General features: G+C 36.1%; 1 protein-coding gene across 2 annotated transcripts in view; it reads right to left on the bottom strand.

Annotated features, from left to right (window-relative positions):
• Positions 1-2,227: 2,227 nt before the first annotated feature.
• The window catches only part of LOC130583856 (macrophage mannose receptor 1-like), a 32,207-nt gene continuing 8,506 nt past the window's right edge, over positions 2,228-25,928 (bottom strand). The window contains exons 7-30 of one of the 2 annotated variants that reach the window (XM_057383477.1): positions 25,030-25,212; positions 24,335-24,492; positions 23,820-23,930; positions 23,062-23,177; positions 22,479-22,627; positions 21,338-21,537; positions 20,905-21,029; positions 20,204-20,291; positions 19,498-19,633; positions 17,359-17,397; positions 17,089-17,252; positions 15,991-16,058; positions 15,470-15,567; positions 14,587-14,729; positions 13,373-13,478; positions 12,383-12,579; positions 10,774-10,876; positions 9,924-10,156; positions 8,662-8,827; positions 7,202-7,354; positions 5,646-5,762; positions 5,232-5,396; positions 4,124-4,159; positions 2,228-3,737 (exon numbers count right to left, since the gene is read on the bottom strand). In XM_057383477.1, the coding sequence (XP_057239460.1) occupies positions 3,541-3,737; positions 4,124-4,159; positions 5,232-5,396; positions 5,646-5,762; positions 7,202-7,354; positions 8,662-8,827; positions 9,924-10,156; positions 10,774-10,876; positions 12,383-12,579; positions 13,373-13,478; positions 14,587-14,729; positions 15,470-15,567; positions 15,991-16,058; positions 17,089-17,252; positions 17,359-17,397; positions 19,498-19,633; positions 20,204-20,291; positions 20,905-21,029; positions 21,338-21,537; positions 22,479-22,627; positions 23,062-23,177; positions 23,820-23,930; positions 24,335-24,492; positions 25,030-25,212 (3,251 nt within the window). In that variant the 3' untranslated portion in view covers positions 2,228-3,540. The remainder of the gene's footprint in view (positions 3,738-4,123; positions 4,160-5,231; positions 5,397-5,645; positions 5,763-7,201; positions 7,355-8,661; positions 8,828-9,923; positions 10,157-10,773; positions 10,877-12,382; positions 12,580-13,372; positions 13,479-14,586; positions 14,730-15,469; positions 15,568-15,990; positions 16,059-17,088; positions 17,253-17,358; positions 17,398-19,497; positions 19,634-20,203; positions 20,292-20,904; positions 21,030-21,337; positions 21,538-22,478; positions 22,628-23,061; positions 23,178-23,819; positions 23,931-24,334; positions 24,493-25,029; positions 25,213-25,928) is intronic. The other variant, XM_057383487.1, reaches the window with a different exon arrangement.

Here is a 25,928-nt window from a genome sequence, read left to right as displayed (position 1 = left end):
AGTTCTCATCGGTCTCTAGGCCAGATCAACTATTTGCACCCTAATGTTTCCATCTCTCTGTGCTGACCACAGCGATGACCTTGGGTGAGTGGTTTAGCTAGATATGGCTGCATTTTAGATACCCAYATTATGTGAGATGAATTCCACCCCCTTCAGGCACCTTAGATAGCTGAGYCTATGTATGAAAGAGATTATGCTGTCATTGCAAGTGGTAATGATTAAAAATGAGGAGAATCAGACACCATTTATTTATGAAAATGAGAGGAARAATCCCACATACACACACATTAGTATGAAACACATTAGACATCGGTGATATGTCTTYTCCACTCTGAATCTAATTTAAACAGCAGCATTTGCAATAAGCATGTTTTTTCATATTCCAAGCACTGAACTAATAATGGTTTTAGGTATACAGGACTTTTTGAAAAGAGAAACATTCAAGCAATTTACTTGAGTAGAAACACTGGGATTCAGGATTAAGAATTGAAAGGGTAGAGGGCCTTCTTTGTATTGTGGAGTTTAWCCCAGTGGAGTTAACCAACCTAGCCCTCTTGTGCTGGAGCAATGTGTGAGGTGTGTGGGCCATGTCTTACTCATATCCAATGTGAGGTCCAAATGACAGATGCAGAGAAGTTGGTGCTCAGATGCATTGGTCTCTTTCCCAGGGACTGTTCAGTTGTTTGAGAGACTGTAGACTGAATGATGTGTCCTTGCTCTGGCAATGCTGTCTCTCACAGCAAACAGCAGTAACAGCAACAGTGGCTGCCAGATCTGGACAGGACTATGACTCTCAGCCATCACCTGTCCCCARGTGTGATCACTGTGGCACTGGCTCACTCTGCACTCATTTTCACTACGGTTCTCACCACAGTGCTCTCTGTCTTTCTGTAAGAGGCATTTTGGATCAGCCTTTATGGTCTCTCAGTACCTTGCAGAGGGGGATCAGGAGCATACTTCTTGTCTAACCTGTGATTCTGTCYAGTTCTTGTTCAGTCATGGTGTTCAGTCCAACTACAGAATAATTACATTAAAATGTACATATATCAAAATATTTTCATATGATAACACATAGAGCTGGCATGCAGACCAGCCTCACTGGTGAGCTCTCTGTGCTTCCTGCATGRTGGTGATACCAGCCAGGCTTCTCCTCTGAAGATCCCAGGCTGTGCTGAATTTGGTCAACAGAATACTTCTGTTGTGAACTCTCAATTTTTGTAGTTAATTTACAAATACCTTTTGAAAAATCAGTCTTTTCTACTGTGTGAGTTCTTTTTTCTTTTGAGAAAGGTAACTTTAATTTATCAGATTCAGTAAGCTGGGCATATATACAATAGGATCCAGCAGCATGTWCTATTTGCAGATATAGACCAGGGAAAATGCTTTCCCTACTAACTCGTCCAAGGGTAAGCAGAGCCGTGTATTCCCAGATATCTGTAGCACATACCAGGAAACAGTTTTATCTGTTGTCATCTGCATGGGAAGCAGGTGGTGTTTTTCTCATTTRCACAGTTTTGTGCAAAGTTCTCCCAGCAATTTCCTATTTCCTCCTGAAAATGGCAATGACTTTCTTTATCGCAAGGAGTTGGTATTACGGGACTTACTATAGTAACTTAAGGAACTTTTATCTGAAGGCTGTTATCTCTGGGCTGTAGAAAGTGTTCAAATTACATAAATTGTAAAATATACTTTTGGTTTACTTAATTTTTAATTCTATTTTAAATAACCTGTTGATGGGAGTTTTGGGTTTGGGTTTTTTTGGTGTTTTGTTTTATTTTATTTTGTTTTGTTTTGTTTTGTTTTGTTTTAAACCAGGTCTTGGTTAAAAGACCTTATGTCTGTGTGGCATAACTTGGTTAAGTAAGAAAGGGAAAGGCATACAATCTTCAGACATATATCTATTTGGGATTGGTGAGAGTTCTTTACTAATTTAGCCAAAGGTGTAGAATAATGTGTGGAATAATGCTAGTCCATCCAGCAAAGGAGTGGCTGGGGAARAACTGAACTCTCAGGAGGAAAAATTACTAGGATGTCCCATGTTTTAATAAAGCCCTTGTTAAAACATCTGAAATATTCCTTGAGGAAGGGGATACTTCCATTCTAAGTAACTATTAATAACATCTTTAGTTAGAAGCCTTTATTGCTTGATGGATATATAGAAGAAATGCAAATAATAGAGGTAATTCAAGTGTGTTCTCAAGGTGCTCAGGCACAGACACACGTCCTGGTGCAGAAACCTTTTCCACTTCTTCCAACTATTTTCTTCCCTTGCAGAGAYTTTTAGTGTGGCCTCATCTTTTTGTCAGTTGGAGACTGTAAGCACATGGTGTGAGTGAGAAATTCTGACAGAAGGACCTAAGAAGGAATCTGTTTTCCAACACATACATTTGGTAGAATCTCCTCTACTTTAGTTCTGCTCCTCCATATGCTTCTTCAGTGAGGCGTGTTAGTGCCRTGTGCCTTCTTGTGGCTTGGGRAAAGGTGTTTCCATTCCTCAGGAGKATRATACATGTCTTAAAATGTGCAGAATTATAAACTGCCCGCTGAGGCAAACGTGCCACTGTGCACAACTGAAGAAAAGCTGAGAAGGGTCTAGGCACCATATTATTGAATGAAATCACAACAAAAAATGAGAGAATGTATTTTCAAAAAGTATATCAGTGATTTTCTATCACTACATCAAAGAATTATATAATGCACTATAAAATAGCCATTTATTGTACATGTTTGGGTTTTAAAAGGAGCAGCTCTGCATACTGAAAGAATTATTATTGAAATAAAACCCAATGGCAAGATCATCTCCTGTTCTATATTATTAACTTGAAGTACAGAAAAATACAGGTATTTGCAGAGTACTACAATAGTGCAAGTCTGTAGGAAATGGCATAATTCAAAAATTCAGACGAGAAGTAAAATTAAATGAGGCTCTTCAATTTTTTTTACAACTTTCTGTCTTTTTTTTTTTTTGGTATGCAAATAATACTTAATGGATTAATGCAGACATCGTAACAGGTTTTACATGAATAAAAAGATAGTATCATAAACTATGTAGCTGAAAACCTGAAATGAGGCAGTGTTTCATAGTTGGACTTGATGATCTCAGAGGTCTTTTCCAACCTAGTGAATTCTGTGATTCTGTAATTCCCATCATAGTCTAGATACCACTGAAGTAACAAAAGGGAAAACAATTTAAAGTTTTGAGTAATGATTTCYTCTGGGTTCTAAAAAGGAGAATTTCTACACTGAGTTAAATAAAGTAATTTTCACATAGTAAATATCTTTCAGAGTTTTCACAACACCACTGGAGTCAACTTTTCAGCCATGCCCATTTGTTTGAAAAATGTATATACACTCCCGAGACTAAACAACTCTAGCACTTTGGGAGGAATTTTGGAAGATGTATATGTGTAACTATGCATTTGAGAAGAAAGGAGACTATTGTCTGAGTAGGAAAACAAAAAGCTGGGGAAAGCTGGGGTAAGATTTCACTGATTCAGAGCCTGGTTTTTGTTAGTTGGAACCCATGGGCGTTTGGTCAGACTACATGTCTGTTTGTGCGTCTTTTCCTTGAATATCCACAGTTGCTTCTGATCCACTCATTCTGCTTGAAATATGTGGCAGGTTTTGTCTTTTCCTCCTCAAGTAGAAATAAATTATACTTCCAGCTCCAACTATAGAAAGCACTAGAAGAACGAACAGCCAGATGCCAGCCGAAAATACTTTCTCCATTTTCTCTACTGTAAGGATATACAATGGAATAACCTTTGAGGTTAAAAGATTTCAGAATCTAGCAATAAATGAGACTTCTATAACCAGAAAGCAGAAAAATTCAATGTGCATATAGATTTTCAGTTCAGTATGTGCTTTGGGTTTTTTTTTTTACAAACACCAAACAAAATAACACTTAATCTGATCAAAGCCCATTATTAAAAAGAGAAATATAAAAGTAAATCAGTATTTACTTTAGAATAACTTACGTATCCTCTATTGAGATACAGAGTAAAATTTATGGACCTTTTATKTTTAAAAGCTCTCAAAAATAATACTGAGAAACTATGTAATTATATTCCTGATTTATTTTAGCATGCCCCTATTATTCTACTTAAAAAGGAAGTATGCTTACCTGTATTTTCTGTTGGCATCTCTTTGTTTTCAGGAGCTTTTGAAAGAAAAAAAAAAGTTTATTCTGAATGCTTAAAAAAAAAGGCATTTCAAAGTTCCCGAGTCCCATATTTCTGAAAATTCACTAAATTTATGTGCTAGTCACAATTACTCTCCCAGAGAGATGGAGCTAAACATGTGTAAAACTCTAGTAGGATGACTGGGTCTTTCATTCTAAGAGCTTCTGATTTCCTCAGTCAGGATACCCAAAAAGACATGTAGAGATAGATTTCTGTTTCTTTGAAAAATGTTTTCAAATATGTTCATTTCTGAGAAACTCCCCACAGGATCCTTAGTTTTAAGGAGTTTTCTGAAAGGGGGTCTTGAGTGTTAGTGATGCATCATGAGCATTTTATTTGAGCTGAAAAGAGTTTTCCATTGTTGCAGCCCCTTCTGCCAGACACAACCATTCCATGTGGATGTGGTTCCTATGRTAATTGCACTTCCTGAACTTGGCAGGTAATAGAAAGGTGTACAGACATATGAAGTTTACCAAACAAAATATCCATGTTCTGAACTACTTTGATTTAGTCTCGGTAATTGACCTTATGCATTTTCTTACAGATGGTAATTTTTCTATCAGAATCCTTCCAGTGTTTTATTAATTATGATCCTATCATGCTGTAGATAAAGAGTGCCACAAGARTGTCATGGTATTCCTGTAATCCATCAGATCAGTGGTCAGTGAGAAAAGGAATCACCAATTCCAGCATTTCTATAAGACCATTTGTATTGCATTTTTCAGAACAAGATTTGTTCGAGAATATATTCAGCTGAAATTAAATGAAGTGTTGCTTTTGAGCTTGGCTTTCACCTAAACATAGAGGTCTGAAGTATTTATGGTTGCTGCATGGGACTGATGGTAGTTTTAGAGGACTTAGGGGAGATACGGCCTTCTGAGAAGGCAGTCGGAAGTCGTGTGGGGCTTGTAAGTATTTAGGCAGCCACATCCTGCCATTAGAGTCAATTGGTTTTGCACACAAACTTAGAATATTTTATATTTCTATGTTACACAATGAAAATACATTWTTAAACATTATTAACATTAATGCATTAGAAGTACTACTTACTTTTTAGTTTTTTACAGATATATCCTTTTTTGAAAGAACAGAATTTGGCTTTCCAGGAGCCAGACAATGCATCTAGTTCTCCACAGTCTTCAAGCCTTTTTTGTGAAGGTTCTCGCCATCCCCAGTTGACAAAATCCATTGCAGATTTATCTGTCCATACCCATCCTTTTAATATTAAAAATGAACATGTATGTATAAAATACATGGGCTTAGACAAATAGAATGAGTTGTGATGGAGAAAACAAAAGTTTATGACAGACTAGCTAGTTAAATGTTTCCATTATAATTTAAGCATATTTGGAAATAAACTTAGTGTATTTTTTATATATAGGTACTTTCATGTGTACAAAGTTGATTTCTTTTTAAATAACATATAATTTTGTATGATAGGGTAATRTATAWTTAAAGACATACTTCTGTCATCCTTCTTCAGCCCTATCCAAAAGTTCAGTGATTTTCCATGGAGTATCTTGATGGTTTCTGACASAAAGTTTCTTTCATTATAATCTCCTACYGATACCAAATCAGCACCTRAAAAAATATTGAGGAACACATCACAATTTTCCTAGAGCTCAAGTCAATAAACATGTAAAAATATGCAAAAGAATATAMAGACACCAACTCTTCCATATTATTCACTAGTCTTGTTGTGGGTATTATATCACTGTATTGGTTTTGGGGTTTTTTTTGAGCCTGAATGTGTGTTGTATGTATGCAAATCTATGGATTTTCTGGTATTTTCTGGATTTTTTTAGTTTTCGTATTTTAGAGAAGAATAATTGCTCTCCTGAAATACTTTTTGGACAGGTCCGACCACATCACAGATTGTGGTGCAAGTAGACTGAAAGAGGTGCATGTGATGTAGTCACCACCGTGCCTGTTGTCACTACAGCTTTGTTCCCCATCAGTGGCTGGGTGGCAGTTTTGGCAGTGCCTGATGATAACATCTGCAAGGTTAGGATTTGTCAGCAGCTTGCAGTCCAGAAGATGTTCAAAAGTTGATTTATAATTGCCATATGCTTTGTCATTGCAAATATACAAAGCTGTGTTRGGATCATCAGGAAATGACCACCTTCCTGTCCTGGCCAGTGGGTAACATGCAGGCAAAAGTGTAGGAATTTAGAACATGGAGCAGTGTCCGATTGTAACCTTTCATCCTGGTTATTAGTGTAATATTTATTTTGTAGTAGTTATGCGATTTATCTTTCTACAAAACCCCTTCAGGAATTCTGTTGTTGTACAGATGTAGARCAAAACACCTTTGCAAAGCTACTTTTTCTGTTTACTCAGTTATAGGTCAATGTTTTCAGATATATGAGGGAGTGCATTTAGAAATTTATAGGATGTTTCCTCACACTGAAATATGTGTTGCATCACACSAGTTCTCAGAAATGTGGAACAAAGTGCCTTTCCCTTCCCTGATGAACATACTGCTCCTCTGGCAATGCCAAGGCAGCATGGGGCTGTTTCAGAGTGGGAGCTGCATAGCTGGGTACGCTTTACCTGTTCTTGAAAGCTAAACAGCTCCTTCATCTCATCTGTTGTCCAGCCAGTGAGAGCCACCTAATGAACTGCGCCCTGGAACTAATAAACACAACTATCCTATGACTTTGTGTCTCCTAGATTATCCTGCGTGYGGATTCCCTCTTGTTTGGGGAAGGGAAAGTGAACCCTCCAGCCTGTGCCTTAGTGGGCCTGTAAAAGTGTTTATCTTCCTACCTAWTTACTTTTTTGTTGTAAAACTAGTAGGAATTTAATATTTTTAAGGTACTCATATTTCACCTGATACTGAGATATGAGATGCTCCTGTCTCTGACAAAGATTACTTTCATCATGCAAAAGCATGCTCAGAAAAGCAACCAAAAAAGCAATAAATGTGATTCAAAGTAATTCAAGATTTTCTTAGCAATATTATCCATTATTTTATATGTTTACTTGCATCATCAATCTTTCTAAGACAAAACACTCACCTAGTCGGGCACATTCGTCATGAGCTTGAGACCAGCTTCTTTTCTTGGAGGCCTCAAAGTAATAGCAGTGACCATGGAAAGGTATCCAAGATTTGTGTCCTCTTGATTCAGGGCATTTTCCAGGAAGTTGTGGGGGCTCAGTAGGGGCCAATACTGATAAGAGATCAGGTAGTTGGAGTCCAGCTATTTTAYAAATCTTGTTCCCATTTTACTAGTAAGACAAAACTAAACAGACTATGTTGGCTTTCTAGTCTTAGAAAAAAAATGAAGCCTGCTCTAAGAAGAGCTTGAATATGGTTCTGATTTTCTGTTTGAGACAATATTTCTTTCATATTTTTTTATCAATGTGATTAGGAAGATGCACTACTCTATAAGAAGCATAGATCCTGTCTCATGATTTTTTTTGTAATTAATCTAGTCAATAAAAAACATAGTTGCTTTTCTGGCATAAATACCTGCTTAACAAGCAAAACCTGCGGTTTTTAAAATGTCTTCTGACACTTCAGTCTCATTTTCTGACAGTATCAAAACCTTATAAAACTTTACAGCAGAAACTGTGATTGTAAATGGAAGTGTTGGTGTAACTAAGTGTAGCTTGCAGGATTTTTTTTTCAACTGCATCCTGAATACATTCCATAGTGTCTGATACAATAGGAAGATTTTGGATGGGTAGATAAATGCAAATATAATGTAAATTATATATTTTGCCAAATTACATTTTCTTCCTGTAARCCTTCTGCAGTCTGTTTCTTTCCCTGATAAGGAACAGTTAGCTCTCAAATGAGATTTCCAGAATAATTAAGTGGAAAGAGACATTATGTATGAATTCTGAGGATTTTTGCCAAATTAAAATATCTTAGAATGTAATTGGGCATGTAATTTTAMGTTTGCTAATGATTCAAGATCTTCCATAATGTTGACAAATTCAAGAATATAGCTAAATTGTGAAATCATATTTATACTTATTTCCATATAAATTATAGAAGTTTGTTGTTGGAAGGCTCCTCAAGGGATTATTTATTTCATCTTTGTACTMACAGGTGTCATGAAGTTGATATATTGTTTTTAACAGATATCTGTTCTTAGTAAGTTGTAGTGATGGAGATTCCCTGATCTATCCAGAGTATTTATTAAAGGCTTCTGCACTGATAAAATTAGAAGGTTTTCCGTGCTGTATTTAAGTCTGTTGCTCCTTTCCAACTTGTATCAGACATAGAGAAATATTAAATTCCGTCCCAAAAGGCTTATTTTTAATCCTTTGTTTCTTTGGCTTTTGGTAATTATTGTAAATCAATTAACTTTTAGAAAGGATTAATGTCAATATTTAGAACTGGTTAGCTGCTCCTAACTGCATTTATACTGGTGTATAAATGAWGTATTTTTCCAGTGGCTTATTCTATTTAGCAAAGTTGATAGCTCTACACAACCTCTAGTAAAAACACTTGTATTGAGTTACTTACCATCTGATTTTTTACAGACAGAGAAGAACTTTTCCTCACAAGAAGCTGTCTTCCAGGTGCCATCAGTGTCTAGGTAGACACATGCTAATGTTTGTTTTGGTTCTCCACTGGACCACTTGCTGTAAACTAAATTCCACCTGTCAATCCATTGATACTTGCCATTGGTCTGGAATTAAAATCTATATGGTAATTTCAAGGTTGCTTAGTGACATAGCTACTATATAGGATCCTCAAGGACTCTCATGGACCAGTATAGAATGATCTGTTTACTAGTGCCCCCTCTTAGCTTGTAAATGCTGACCACAGTGTCTGTCATGCACAAATGTGAATGTGCTCTGAAAGGTATTTAATGTTAATTCAGAGCATTTTTCAAGCATTGGGAAATTGTAGGGAAAAAGAAAGGCATAAAACTAGGAGTCAGTTAAGACATTGTGTTGTTATGACCACCCAGATGTCTGCATGTGAAATGGGAGTGGGTGGGGGAGTGTTCTTAAGCAACTCTGATCACCATCACTTCTGTTCTTGTTACTGTGATTCCTGATGAAAAGCGTAGCGTGTCAAAACACACCTACCATCCAAATGTTCACCCTTTCCTGTCATACAACAGGTGTAGACATCTCTCAAACATAAAGGATTATTTTTTCTATAATATTCTAACTTCTAATGGGAGCAATTACTCCAATTGCACTTTCAAATTGAAAAAATATAGCAATTGGTCAATATGTCATATCATATAGCCTCCTGATTCCTTTAATAAAATTTTTACCYATGCTGCTGTTCACAACCGTACTTTTCTATTGCTACCATAAATAAGACCACTCTAGCAAAATGTGTGAATATAAACATGCACAYAAAAACTGTTCCTTTTCAGTTCTCAGGTGTGTAACCTGTGATGCCTTGTCACTGATCACTGAGGTACAAACACATGGCAGGAGGGCAGGATGCGTGTTGTGCTTGGAATATCTTTTAGATTAAAACCAACTCAAAATGTAGGAGATTTTATAGTTTATATTTGAGATACTTTAAATGACTCTAAACAATTCACTACATTGTTATATACTTGTTTGCAGGAACATTTCTTTTTGCTAAAGGAAATCTCTATGAGTCTTATTTGAAGATTTCCAGTGCCAATGGCTGTACATCGATATAACGTGCTGTTTGCAGCACTTCACTGGCAGATACACCAATTCAAGATGAGAGCAWAAAGTAAAATCAGGTCCTATGTCAGATTGACTGCCTGTACGTGATGTGTTTGTTCTTACCATGTTGCTGTTAAGACCAATCCACAGAGGCTCTCCAACTTCGTCTGCAAGCAGGAACAACAGTGCCTGGCTAAATGCGTCTAAAATGCTGGCAAGTTCTGAGGCATTGTTCTGGCAGTTTTTGTGTGCTTCCTCCCAGTTCATTTTGGAATGGGTGACAGAATAGCTAATCCCACTAGAATGGTCAGAAGCAAAGCTCAGCACTGTTGCTGATGAATTAAAGAGTTCAGGATCTATAGGAAAAAGGAAAAGAAACCCCAAGAGCAGCTAAATCTAGAGTCACATATTTGACTTTAGCAACTGACTAACATCTTAATTATTTACAAATCTAGTATAAAATTGATAATGGAACGGAACATTTTCTTCTTAGCTGTTTATAATTATATACAAYTTCAAAACAACAGTTCTGGATAAAAGAAATATATTTTCAGCCTCTGACAATTTTGAATCAGTAAATGCTCATTATCTGATATTACATMATTCAAAAATAACACACCTGCCCTGCCTGTTTTTAAAATACTCTTTGCAGTTTAATGGCCATCAGGTTTATATGGATAAGTGTTAAACTTACTRGTTTTGATACTCTATAGATCATTATGAAGATATGTAATTAAAATGTTTGTGGGCTTCATCTATTCAATTACACGTTTAAATACAATAATTTTCCTATATTCTGCTATGTTTTCTCAAAAACGTTGCCAARTACACTGGGAGGCAGGATGGGCCCTCAGGTTTTATTGATCCTTTACCTAAAAAATGAAACAAACTGAAACAAAGGGGGAAAAAAAAACCCAAGAAAATTTTTTTTAATCCTTGTGTTATCATATTCGATTCACAATACAGAACTCACCACTATTCTTCTGGCATATGTACCCTTTGTACTTATAACACTCCTCATCGTTCCATTTTCCTGTGTCATCAGGAGGACCTCTCTTCAGAGAAACACAATCAAACTGTTGGAGTAAGGGAAAAAAAAAAGAGTATATTGATACCAGTAGCTATAATAGAAAATAGAGTAACTCCCTGAGCAGTTTCATTCTTTTTTAAAAAATTCTGATGTTTTATGGTACGTGTTATAACTCCAGAAACACCTTTYATTTATGACTGTCCTTCTGAACACCTTTTTGGTGGCCAGCTCCCCTGTTGGACACTCTTCAGCTCAACCTGCTTGTTCATTTGGTTATTTTCAAGGAGACATACATGAAAGGCATCGTCATTTTMAAAAAATTTCTTCCATATTATGTATTGCAACTAACATTTGACTATCAGTAAGATTTTGAATAAGAATGAAATGGTGGTCATGCTTTATATTTCATTTGCAAAGGCACCTTTAAATAGTGGTTTTTCTTGACAAAATCACCTAAATTACAGTACTTGGCAGAGCTCACATCAGCTCTTGTTCTTAGAATTTCTTATTCAGCTACACCAGATACRGTGACAAGTGCTTAAGAAGCTGGAACATCGAGTTTATTACAGMCTGCAATCTCCTACTAAGCCACCATGGGATAATTGCTGGTCCTTTGAAAACAATCCTCTGAAGGAGAGAGCTGTTAGTGTCTTGAAGGTGAAGGAGGAAAGCAGGATGTACCTTTGCACTTCTTTTTCCTGCTTGATATTTCCTAGAGTGTTATTTAGAGCTATGTAGTGTGCAGTGCTATTTATGTCTTCCTGCATGCCTTGACCAATGGCTACATGGRCAAGAACAACATGAATTTGCTCAGTGTAGATTGACCTGGTTGTCCAGATATATGATCCCTGGGTTCTCTGAAGATGTAGATWCCAAAATGAAGGGAGAATGGACAGWRTGGAATGACATAATGTGAAGGGCAAGTTTTGAAAGCAAGACATAGAATTAAATGGAAGATAGGCAATATGGGTGTGCAAACCAGTCTTTATTGGTATGGCTATGTAGAATGCTCTTTTATTTACAGCATTCTGAAGTTTAAGTTCAGTGCTAGCAATGTAAAGAGTTTGATGTGCTATGAAAGTCGCTGACATCTATTGGCTCTTAACAATTCAATTACAATTTTATATAGGGAAGAAGTTAAGAGTTGAACTCTTTCCTCTTACATACTCTCCTCCTTCATTCTTAGACATGACAATAACTCTGCATCAACTTCTACAATTCTAATGTTGCATTTGTATTCTCTGAAAATGAACAACAGATTACTATATAAAGAAAATTTTATTCAGTATATCCAATCTTTATTTGATTGACCATTAATGCAATTGTGCCAAATACTTTGACAAAATTGCAACAGCACCATTTTATGCTCTSAGATAGCTAGAATACTCAAACAGTGAAAGGCTTTTAAGACAAGTCCCAGTGTAAAGATAGATGAACAATTAGTGGAGAAGGCTGGGGCAATGTGTGAAGTGAGCTGTTTACTTGTAGCAGTATTACTCCTCAGATTTAGTCTTCATGCAAAGAYTTAGTCTTTAGTCTGAGCAATATTTACCTGTTGAAGATTTCGGCCGTTTTCTGGTTGAAGAGTGTCAAACAAAACAGGTTCKACAAGTTTTGGGGAATCTTTAGCCCAGTTTGTGTATGAAACAGCACTTCCATCTGACCAAACAAAGTTGAGTTCACTGAGTMTATCATTCAAGCCAATCCAAGGATCACTTGAAACATCCTTCAATTTGTAGGTGAGAAAAGCTAGAAACAGAAAACAGAAAAGAAAATTAATGTGTCATGTCATCAGTCAAAATGTCAACTCATAAAGAAATACTTAACTATTTTGTTCCCTAAAGTCTTGTAAAAGCATTTTGCTTACCATTTGATCAGAAATTTACCTGAGTTCATTATTTCGAAGTTATGGCAAGCCCTTGCCCATAAAAAGTCTCAAAAGAGTTAAAGTATTTGGAAACAATGAAGCAAGATTGGAAGGAAGAAAGAAACAAAAAACCTATCTGACCACCATGACAGCTAATAAAGTCATGTATATCAAGTCAGGATGAGCTATTTGACTGATRGAAATGTGTGGCTATATGCAGCTGCAAATGGAAGCCAGGGARCATGTGGAGGCAAGGTGAGAATGTGGCATTCTCTGACATTCTACTGAATAAAGTTGCAGAATTTAGGCAGAGGTATAGAAGAATATCCCTTTCTATTTCTGGCAGAAACATTCCGTGCATAATTTTTTTATTCTCTGTGTCTAAAGCTACAAATGCCAGATCTGGTATTTTAATTTTATRCTAATCCACACCTATAAATAATGCAAGACACTTTACATGGAACAAGAGGAAGCAACCCTTAGCATCACTTAGCGTGTCCCAAAAAGATTGTGAAGTTCTAAAAATGTTTCATGCCATGTCCAAATAACCGATGTTGAGTATACATATTATAAAATAGATGCATTTACATATTGACTCTTCCCTTCTTTGCAGGAAATGTCCACTGTATACACAATAAAGGCTCTCTATTACCTAAGGGACTGTTGGACTATTACCTTGGACTTGTTCATTTTGTATGCTTGCCAGGTTTCCTCCAAGCCTCGTGCAAGCTATCCTTGCAGCAGCCCAGGAATGATAGGAAGAGCCAAAAAATTTATAACACTAGGGGAAAACAAATATAGATTGTTAGAGTGACAGCAAAAGAAATTTAGGTATGAATTGCCCTAGTTTGAATAAAAATTAGTCTAACTCAGACCCACAACATATTTTTTAAAAGTTGACTTTGCTCCAGAGCCAAGTCAAAATGATTCTCAAGTTTTAAATTTGCTTTCTGTCTTTCTGGAAGGGACTGAGAGATCACAACAAAACTCAAATAGCTATTTACAAACTCAATAGAAATCTGATGAGAATCTAATGTGTTAGCTCAGAGATTCTGAGGCCATATGCCACCACAAGTGAAGAACAATGTGCTGACTCTACAGGAAAAGCTCAGCACAAGTGTGGAATTGCCTGAACTTTCTGAAAAACTTATTTGGCCTAGGGTCTATGGTCTCATGTGTGAATTCATCCTCTCTCATTGTACAGCTCTTTTATTAAAGGAAGTTTGTGACTMATTTCTTACAAAGTGTGTAGCCACTACATTACATATACATATACATCCTAAAAGGTTCTGTTAATTATGAGTGGGCTTTGTGTGGCCTCTCCATGTTTGCAGYTCACCCTCTGCTCTGTGGCATGCCAATAACACAGTCAGAAAATTATCTTGCAAGTTTTATTTTAGACTGCAACCTGGCATAAACTCACCTGGTGTGATATCCATGRATGTCTCCATAACAATACTGTATATATCAGGAAATAGAACCTTTGCTTATTGAGCACATGAAGTTTGTCCCTTTTGGGAAGAGGCAAGCATTACATTGAAACCTGTTTGGAAATCTTAGTCTATTTCTGATTTGTTCCATCTCAAATGACTGGGTTTGTGCTATACCTGGTGCTTTCAGATAAATTCAGTTCATTTTTTTTAACATATATATATACATATATACCTATATACATATATGTGATATAACAGTTTTCCCAAGGTACCTCAGGTGACCACCTCTCAGGAAAACAATTTAAAATCTGTTAACCCACCATTTTGCAGTAATTAGCCAACAGGTTCATTTTTTAATGCAACTGACAAAAGATATTTGAGTCAAAAAACGCCTCTTRTATATCTCTAAGTACTTTACCAAGGAGTAATATCAATGTACTTAGATGAAAGTTATACCTTATTTTTAAATAAAATCCAGTCTGCAGGACATCCTCCAGGAGYTGAAGGTACTGCTGAAGGGAGAGTTGCATTTGTAAAACTTCTGTGCCTTTCACAGATATAGCCATTGGAAAWACCACAGTTGACATCGTTCCACAAGCCTGAAATCAGTTACAGTTTAGRTAATAGGACACTGAATAAGACAGAAATTTGTGGGAAAGTGAACTAGCTTCTGGGCTTATAAATTCAAAAGCAATCCACCTGGGCATGTGGAATAACCTGCATTGGCTCAACTCTACTTCCTATTATCACTATATACAGGGGCACTTTGGTCCTGCTGTGGTTGGGAGAGAAATGGCCAGCTGAGATGGCCTCTGAGTGGAACCCTCCCAAATAGTTTTGTTGCACTGAAAGGTGCAAGTATAAAATAATGSATTAGCAGTGAAAGCACTGGAGAATGTGAAACTCCATATATATCCTATTTTTTTGCTAACTATTCTCTTACTATTAAAAAAAAAGATCTAATCATTAAAAACAAACTATAAAATATTATTATAAATTAAAATATTCTTTATTATTAAGAAACATTTAAAACAATTGTTATGTAATTATAATTATTAAAAATAATTGCTGTTGATTTGAATGTAGCATTCTCTTTGTGCAGCTGAAACATCAGTTATCAAATTGCTGCTGCATTCCCCGTTAAAATCAATACCTTACATTCCATTTTTATGGCTAATATTGCTCCTGAAGAAACCTCAGATATAATGACTGATCTTTATTATGCATATTTCTAAAAATGGCTGGTAAAGAATGGGTGAAATCGAGGAGGGGTTTTTGAACAAACATTGGAAGAGCATGACCCATAAAATTACTTTACAAATCAGCGTTGTGAACTCACCATCTTTTTTATTTAAGACCACACAATGTTCTTGACCTCTAAAGTTGGGCTCACCCAGTGCCCAGGCTGCATAGTGCACTGGGCTTCCACTCATCCAACTGAAAAACAGTAGTGGTTGCTCAGACAACGTCCATGAAACACTTCAGAAAAATCTTCCTTAACATGCTAAATATATTTAAAAAAAAAAAACCAGCTGAGTTTGTCTGTAAATTGAGTTTCCATTAGGAYTAAAAGATCTTAGAAAATTGAATCCATGCATATCAAGTCAAAGACAAAAATACCTTTCTTTTTAACAGATATTWTCTTCATATTCATAGCATATATATCCCCTATAAAAATTCAGTTTAGAACAGAGTTTGTACAATGTAGTTTAATCAAAGTAGAGCACACTTTTCAACATGCATTATCACTTACCAAGTCTGTGTTTAACTCCTTTGCAGTGGTTTCTCCAGAAGGAACTCTGACAGTGCAAYACTCCTACAACCACCCTTTATGGATCTTGATGTAGCTCATTTACCTACCTGAACTGGTTTTCAGCATTCTGAATCAATCCTATGAGATATGAGTCCAGTTTGCCATTTTTTAGGATCTAAACGTAAAAATATATTTTTAACTAGTGTTTTCCAATACTTATTAGTTATCTAATACMAAAAAAAGTGTAAATTTTGTGCTGTGGAAGCAAAGAGATGAATACATATTGTTTAAATGATTCACAGTCTCCTGAGATATCATACACCAAATAATTTTGCTTTATTGTTTTTATTGGCRCATTCCCATTTTTGTCTTCATTACTGGTATGATCAAAGCTTTCAAAGTTCTGTTCTCAATTTAAAACAAAAGCCAAAGAAGGCTCAAGAAAAGCAATTTAGTATACAATTTTTGATACTTTCCTGGTTTTAAGAAGCTATGTGATTCTTGTGTTTCTAGCTGTCCGAGCTCTCCTCCTGTCACCATGCTTTCTCACATAATAAAAGCAAATATCTAACAGTATGAATCAGAAGGGTGATGGTGTGGTATCCGCAAATCAAGCAGGATTATGGCAGAGGTTTGAGGCACCATCCATGCTATTTAGTTGTTATCATTACCCTGATATGCTTCGGTCATGGTGCAGGAAAACTAATCCACAAAAGATTGTTTGGATGATCAATCCAAACCTGGACCAAGCTAAACCTTTCTTTGAAAAGCTGTTTTGGAGATCAGCATGACCATCAGATAGGATCATCAAAGCTACACTGGCAGTTGCCTCACATCTATGTGCAGCACTCTAGGACATGATATTCAGATGAGAGGTAACCACCTGTCAAAAGGAGAGTTTTCTGAGAAYACATTTACCTTGCTTGTTCATTGCTCCTTATATATTTGGTCACAGGCAGAATTCCATTCAGATTAGAATACATAACATTATACCCATGCTAGTAAACAGTAAATTTTTCTGTATTTTTCTAAAGTGAAGATTCATTTTGTAGGATAAATATTTTTTCATARAATATATAAATCTAATTCTAATTAAATGTAGTAATATTATGGAAAAAGCACATTTTTCTGTACTTCACAAACAGACAATATATATAGAGGTATATAAGYGCTATAGTGTATAACAAAATAAAATTTCTCCTTACGTATTTCCACAAAAATTTTCTTTCACTATTATTTCCAATAGTAGCAAGATGTCCGTGATTGTTTTTGCAGAATGTTSTGGCTTTCTCCATAGAGGTCTTTTCTGTGCTGAAAAAATATTGTTTGTCTCCTTTTACAATCCAGCCATCTTCTATGACTTCATATGCTGCAATACAGAAGAGAAATCTCTGCGTTCTTCACTGTYCTTAAGCAAGGCAGGTGATGTTATATTGCACCACCCTTTAGATAAGTGAAAATAGACAGAAGCTTACTGGCAGAAGGGCCTGGAGGTTCTGGTTTCAAGGGTATCCCTGTAATGAAATGGGGTAAAAAAAGGATGTAAAACATTTCAACATTTAAGTGTTCAATTAATGGAAATTATTTTAATTTTTATTAATTGTTCACATTTTACATATTCAATGCAGAATATATTTATGTAGTACCTTTGGTGMAAAGGCAAAAATGGATGTTCAGGGAATAAAAGGTTCATTACAGGTCTATATCTTTGTCATGGTAGATTTTTGGTAAGTGCATCTTGTACATCCTGAATGGTGCCTATTGGATGACTGAAGTTAYTCTGACTGAATACTTGTCTCTGAAAGAATACTAAATAGTGAATATCCTTCAGTGTTGGTAGACTTTGAACAATTCTTTATGGATATTGTCTTGTATTTTAACAAGAAGTTCAAATACTAAACAAAGTTTTGCTTCAAACTATTTTACCTTTTATCAGTATTTATTTGTTTGTGAAACTTCTTTTTTTTCTGTGAAGCTGCTTTGAGAAGAATTGCATTACTAATTTTGAAAAATAATTTAAATGAAAAGTTTCCACATCCCATGGAGTGTGATATCGGAGCAGTGTTTCTCTACACATGCAAGTCCAAGAGCTATAAAAGTGTAAAACAAGTATCAGTTTTACAATATCAAGGCCATCTGAATTGGGCTTTGAGCAATCCTGTCAATGGCTGGATGATCTTTAAGGTCCTTTCCAACTCAAACCGTTCTGTGATTCTATGGGTTTTTTTCCCACAGGAATTTATTGCAATGTTTGTGTTGCTGTATGTGTAATTACACTTTATTAAGTGTATGCACGTGTATATGCACGGGTTTAAAAATAAATATGTCAGCTTTTAAAAATAATCTGTTCTATGTTTGTTTACAAGTTTTAAAAGAAAATGGTTACAAGATTTAAAAGAAGAAAACCCTAACAGATCTGTTCTGGAAGTACAAAGTRTTATATCTATTTCAACATCTTTCAGCATACCATTATACAATGCTGACTAATGATGGCAATTTCTTTAGCCTATGATTTCTGCCATTTATATATTACTAATAATTAACAGTAAACAGCTACTATTGACACTTTTGCTGATGATTTTTAGCTGTGGGGGTCATACAGGTGAAAACTCACAAACAAATTTACCAGGAAAAGTATCTTTACAATGCATCTTGGAGGTAGAACTCTATGACTATTGCTTTTTATGAGTATGAGAAGCTGAGAGTATGTGCCTTGGCTAGGATTAGATTATTTTGAATATTTCAGCAGCACAGAAATGATGGTTTTTAGAAAAGTATCAGTTGAAACTGAAGGAGCCCAGGGAGCCACCAAAGGAATATTGCTGTAAGTCTGGGAAGTAAAATATGTAGCCCAACACATAGCTATAACTGATTCCTCTCTAATTTCACTGAATATTTGTTTCAACAATACCTGAGAAAAAAACCCACATAAATAGAGAAGATGTTTCTACTAGTATGAGAGGAAGATAATGAGCTTGTATTAAAGAATGAAGTATTTTGAAACTTGCATTACCATCTCTTTGTTGCAACAAGCCTGTTGTTACAGGCTTGTCTATACATGTCATCTTACAAAAAGACTGATTCTATGATGCTGGTAGTGTTGTTTAATTTAGAGTAGGTGACTAATGTGTTGTTGTGCASCAACATCTGAGCAGAAGAGTGAAGTTTTGCTTCACAAACGATATGGAAATTTAAAATAATATTTTTATTCTGTTTTTTCTTTTTTTTTCCAAATTGTAGTAATCTCTGTCAGCCAGAACTTCTGTTTTGGCAAAAATCTGCTTTTATGCAGAGCAGTGAATATTGCAAGGCAATCTCTTGATACTGCTTTCATTTTATTTTGTATTATTACATAATTACATAAAGAAATTCAATTTCAGTAAAGCTGATCATGGAATATACGTTTTATAATGAAACAAAACTTTCATTGTTAACAGATTAAATCTTGTGTTTCAAAGGTATTTATATTCTTGACCTACTTTTCTGTGTACAAAATTCCTGTGACATCAACCAAATTTTCTGCCAGTAAGTAACTTGTAGAGCTTCCAGTTTTGACAGAATGGATCCAGCTTGAATTTTTTCCTAAGGTGAGTCTAGGGTAAAAAGTAACCTACCTTTCTTTATTTCACAGATCCAATTGTGACTGTATTCACAGTGCTCCTTAATCCATGTTGGCAAAGGCTTTTCACTGATTGCTCCACAAACTTGAAATTCAGGATAGTAAAACTCATTTTTTGCTTCATAATTCACCTACAGAGAAAAAAATTCCTGTGGGTTTTTTTATTCTTATCTACATGGGAAAAAACTGTGCTCTGTAAGAAATGAGAAATAGAGCAAAAGTTTCAAACCATTCCTTTTCTCCTCTGGCTGTGAAGCCAATGTGAGCTATTAATTTAATTACAAACATTCTGCAAGAGGAAAGAAAGGCTCTGAGTTTAYGCAGTATCTAAAAGACTGCAGCAATCCCATAAAAGCTGGAATCAAATGAGATTATAAATAAAAAGCAGGAAAAAGGAATATGGCAATTTATGACCWGAGACTAACAAAAGTAAAGAGACCTTTCTCCTGTATTTGTGACTTGGATAATCATCTGTGTTGTTGAAAATAGTCCTCTGTCTTATCACTCTTGTGATGGTATAACCTCATGGTTAATTGGCCTTTTTTGTTTCTGTTSAATCCAGTATGAAGAGTAATGATGCAAAGTTACCCAGTTGCAAAATAGGCATTTTCAGAAATTCTTATGCAGTTTCCATACACACAATGGAAACTTCTCAACAGAAAAAAACAGAACAGAAGGAAACCGGCGTGGTGAAAACTCACCGGCGATCCATCACTCCAGGAAAGCCCACCATCAGGATCCAAATTCTGCAAACCTATCCAGAAAGGCTGAAATGATGGGGATTTCTTCCTAGAGTGTGAAAAAAATGTATCATGAAAGAGGATATATATGGTTAGTTCTGTTCAGTTTAAAAATTTACATGGGACAATAACTCTTAGACAATTATTGAACACTTCAAATACAGCAGAAATTTTAAAACGTACTTTGGTCAACAAGCTCCCATTGGCAAGTAAGTGAATTTTACACCTTAAAATTTCCTGCTTTGCAAATGGTTTTATTGAAAACATAGCACATTGTTTTTCTACACTGATTTTATGATTGTAGTGTTCTTTCAGAAATAAAATGTTCAGGGCTGCTGGAAGACAAAATTTAGCTTCAAAATAATTCACTAAACAAACTCAGAATAAGGCTTGAGRAAAAACATTCAACAACTTTTGTTGTTGGGCTAATTTTTAACTGAATTTAAAATGTTTGCAGATTATGACAAATTTTAGGAACTCCAAAGATTTCTTTGAAAACATTACCCATATGATACATTTTCTCAGTTATTTTTCTTTTTATTATGATGAAAAACAGATAGATTTTAAAATAAAGCAACACAAGAATATTATAATTTATTACAACATAATGTGTTGTTACACCAGTATCTCAATTATTAGAGATAATAATTTTGCTTGCTTACTTTAATAAATTTTCTATCACTGTTTGCTCTTCTTCACTTCTAATGGCAGCCAGGTCTCCTCCTATTTCTCTGCAAAAATCTCGGGCTTCAAGCCATGTTTTCATTTGTTGTTCCCTTACAAAGCCCTGTGGATGCAGGTAGAACACTATTTTCAGTGTGCTAAACATAAATCTGCTGTAGACCTTGCACAAGAAAAATAGGTAAACCTCCCATTACTACTTCCAGTGGATATAATTATCCATTATAATATGGATTAAAAAGTGTTAGGTTAACCTTACATATCACTGGTAGAGTGAAAACTGCAGTGATATTTGAATTGTTGTGTAAAAGCTTGCTACATTTGTGCTCTCACATGCCATTCTGTGAGGTTTAGATTACCTATTTGGTGCTCTCCTGTCTCACGAGTAGGATTATGGCAAAAAACAATACTTACTCTGAAGCACGAATTAGTTCTGTTGCTTGTATCCCAACCCGAGGGGCATTTGAAATCAGAAGTGGTTTCAGGAGCATCGGGAACAGTAACTTTGTCAGCTAATTTTTTGCAGAGAAACTTTGCCTTCACATCACAGTTCTGAACATCCCATAGTCCAGCTGCATTTCCAGTCCTAAGGGCAACACAACCAGCTTCCTTTCCTTTGTGAGACACAAAACAAAGTTGAAATGTGTTTTAAAGAAGGTCCCTTGACATTTTAACAGCTCATGTGATTAATTTACAATGGACTATTTGCAATATGAAGTGTAGTGTCCATTCAGAGGAGGAGTTTTGTAAAAAGAGAAAAGCAGCAAGCTGAGTCCTTCATCATCTTCCCTTCCCTTGCCTGCCTCTTTCCTGTGCCACTCATGCCAAGGGTTTGGCAGCCCATTGCCAAGGCTGGAAGGCATTTCCAGCCTCCATTTGATTTTGCTCTTGTAAACAATGTGGAGTAAGAAAATAAGTATTTTCATGACATCACAGATAATTATAGAGTAATTTAGGTTGGAAAAGATCTGTAAGATCATAGAGTACAACCATTAACACAGCACCGCCTGTAAACATCTCCAGGGATGGTGATTCCACCACTTCCCTGGGTAGCCTATTCCAAGGCCTGACGCCCCTTTCTGTGAAGAAATCTTGCCTAATATCCAATATAAAGCTCTCCTGATAGAACTTGAGACAATTTCCTCTTCCCCTATTACTTGTTACTTGGGAGAAGAGACTGATCTCCACCTCACTACAACCTCCTTTCAGGCAGTTATGTTTTCTCTGAGCCTCCTTTTGTCCAGGCTAAACACCCCCAGTTCTCTCAGCCACTCCTCATTAAACTCAAATTCCAAACCCTTCACCAACTTTGCTGACCTTCTCTGGACAACACTGCGGCATCTCCATGTTTTTCTTGTAGTGGGGGGCCCAAAACTGAACCCAGGATTCAAGTTGCAGCCTCACTCAACCCAAATACATCTATCAAAGACACTCAGTTTCAAAGGCAGATTGTTTATATCTGTCACCATGGATTTATCAAAGCTGGAAACCAGTTTAGAATTAGGGAACACAGAAAGTTCCTTAGGAGTGAAGATTTAGTCCAATGGTAGAGTACCAGGCATTGCTGCGTTCCAGTTTGTGTACAGAGCACCTTCACCAGTCACCCACTTGAAACTCCCAGGCTCTTCCATGTCTGAGACACCAATCCAAAAAAGCTTCTCAGATCTCAGACCAATGAGGCTGGTCAGGTAGGCTTGCTCATACCTGAAATGACAGGAGTCAGCTGAGATTAAGCCTAACTTTCCTTCTGTCTTGCACTCCTCAGCATCCCAAACTTCACACAGCTAGAATAAACAGATTCTCCATTAGATTTCCTCTTATGGGGGATATGTTGTTTAACTGGGTCCCAGATGCACTGGCTGCAATGGAGGTGAAGCTTTATTATCCTGAAAAACTGCTCCTGACACAGCAGAAGTTACTSTTGTCTGTTCTTTCAAAGTAAAGTACTGGAAAACATTGATGTGTACATTATTTTTAGTTAAAAAAGCCATACTGTGTTTATTCACCTTTTTGTTTTTTTCAGAAAAAGTCTGAGGGTTTTTTTTTTGTTTTCTTTCTTTTTTCCAAAAGTTGTCAACTATTTTTTAAAATTTCAGTATTATTGCATCAGATATACAGTTTTTAAGCTCTTTTCATACCTGTCTCCTATAGTTGCTAAATAACCACTGCTCCTTTCACAAGTTTTCTTTGCTTCTGAAAATGTTACAGAGGTATGTCCAACCAGGTAGCAGTAAAAACTGTATCTTTCCCAACCCTGTCAAGAACACATGAAATATACTTACAGTTAAAAAAGCATATATTCTAATACTTGCATACTCATAAAACAACATATTTTAATATRAATTAATTTATGTATTAATTTGATCTCCAGTGGAAGTTTCCATTGAGCACAATGAGTCTCAGCTCTGTTYCCCATATGGACTTGTGGGAAAGGTTACTAAATATAGAATAGTAAATAAGAAAGCAAAAAGAGGGGAAAGAGAAGGGGAAAAGAGCTATAGGATACAATAACTTGCTCAGAACAAATCCAGTCATAAAATGGATTTTATTGTTTTGATTTGGCTCCAGTAGTGAGATTTGTCATCATCTTTCATCATGCCACATAGTCTAGAAATTGTTACCATTCCCTACTACATGCTTGATAACCATGGATGGCTGCAAAACAATACAACATCTATGCAGAAAACCACAGGAATGGCTTTAGCCCCTTTCACAGACAGTTCTGAGAGGTAACTTATTATTCCTTATGTGGGAATGTAGTGGAAATTATCATGCTGAATTTGGTGTACAATAACACTTATTAGGCAAGACACAAAAAAAAAAAAAAGTTGTTTCAGTGTCAAGTGGAGCTTGTGAAATTTTGCTCACCAGATTCTTGGCTATGCTTTCTTCKTACCTTTGGGCAGGCAGGATCAGTCTTTGCTGTCCCAGAAACTCCTTGTACTGGGTCTCTTCTGCAGATGTAGCCAAACTTCCTGTCACAGGCACTGTCTGCCCAGTATCCATCCTATTTGCGGTGTGGGAAGAGGTGAAAAACTGAGGCACAACCTGTTTCCTTTAGAAACATTATCATTCTTTTGAAAATACTGTTTCATTGTGAAGATTGGTACTTTTTAATGGATTCCAAGTATTTGAGCTTTGAGGTGAGGTTTCATTAAGTGGYGTGGCCAGACTATTAAGGTTCACTTGGTATATAATGGACACTCACAATCAGATATCAACATTTACAGGTTGTGTGTAATTTCATTTCAAATTTAATGTAGAACAACTGTATGTCTGAGTGAATAAAGTTAACATGCTTTGATTCTTTGCAACTTAACAACTATGCTAAGGTGCATAAAAAAAACTCCCTAGAAATATAACCAAAACTCATATTGTACARCTCTGTATGAATCATGTGGAATGTTTCACCTTTCCTGCCATAATGACACAATCTTCTTGGCCAATGGCTTCATGGGTTGGTTCTCCAGGCAGCCAYTTGGTATATGTCACAGGAGTCCCATCACTCCACTCAAAGAACATTTGAGTTTTGAGGTCGTTCAGACCAATCCACAACACATCCACAGCTTCTAAGGACAGAAATTAWTCTGTGTTATTAAACTGAAACTGTTCATAGGAGCGAGGTTTTATGGAGATGAGCTGAAACTGCAACATTGCAATGCAAATTTATCTGTATCAAAAGACAGAGGAGTTTATTTTAAAATGTAATTCACATTCTTTGTTCAAGTTGAAAATGAGATACTAGCAGGAAATGAGATTCCTTAGCCTTATCAGTCAAGTCCATTAATGTACCTACAACTACAAGRTGTCTGATGCAGATAATTCACTCAAATGCACTAACTGGAGCTGTTATTTCTTTCAAGTGATTTCATGTGGTGAAAAACAAATGAAAATCAAAATTAAAAGAATGAAAATGAAAATTAAGGTAGCATAATGATTCCTCATTGCTTTTCTGGCATTTAAGTTTTTTTCTAACCTATATATGTGTGGCCTTCCCTATAAATGTCCATAACAAACAAGCAAGAATAATTTTATTCAAATCCTGAAAGAGTTCTATTGGTATAGCTCTCTATTTGTACCAAACAGTGCTCTGTGCAAATACTCACTGTAGCCAAGCTGAGACAGTATGAAGCCATGCTCCTCAGGGTTGTGGATACTGGCCAGGCTGCCATTTCTCTCATTGCAGGAAATCAAGGCTTCTCCCCATTCTTTGGGATCTCTATGAATCATGAAACAGTGACCTCCATAGGGCAGCCAGTCTTCTGCGCATTTAACAGGCTCTAAATCCCCTCAAAATCAATAGATATTTCAAGTTTTTAAACAATGCAAACTGAAGTCTAGAATAACTAAAATTACATTTAAAATCACCTAATTAACTCATGAGATGGAAAATGAAGTGGTAACAAGCAGAACTTCATTCCTCACATATATTTTGGTGTGGATGTGGTTGCTCACTGTACTTTTACAGAAACCATAYTGCATTCAAACAAAAGAGGAAAAGACTGGAGCCAGTTGTTACTGGGCTTCAGTAGTCTGAAGTTTTCACTAGCCAGTGGAATATTTTGGAATTTCATATGTAGTATTTCCACCCAAATGTGTTTTTCCTATTTCAAAAAGGCGTTATACTGCAGAAAAAAAATTCCTCTGCACTCAAGACTTTCCATGCTAACTCTCATTAAATAAATCAGAGAGAAGTATAGCAGAAAGGTGGTCCAAAGAAGTTGCTCTTTTTTGCCATCTTCCTAGATTACAGGCAACCCCACCAAAAAGTTGCTTTGAGTCTACTGGTGCCATTTTTCCAAGCCTTCTGTGACCTCAGTGTTTCCATTAGAATGCCCTGCAGGAAGGGTGAGGCATCTCTAACTTTCTTTTCATGTCCATGCAGACCATGCTACTCTCATGGMAGTGTATGGCTTAACTCAGTGCCTCTGGAATTTTGAATAATAACATGAAGTAAAAAATGCTTGTGTGACTCCAGGAACATTTTCAGTATTTGAATGTATTT

The sequence above is a fragment of the Malurus melanocephalus genome, unplaced genomic scaffold, assembly GCF_030028575.1.
Source record: "Malurus melanocephalus ecotype Western Australia unplaced genomic scaffold, MMel_1.1 scaffold_14, whole genome shotgun sequence".
NCBI lineage: Eukaryota > Metazoa > Chordata > Aves > Passeriformes > Maluridae > Malurus > Malurus melanocephalus.
The sequence above is the reverse complement of the archived record's forward strand: the minus strand, read 5'-3'. Positions and strand labels throughout refer to the sequence as shown.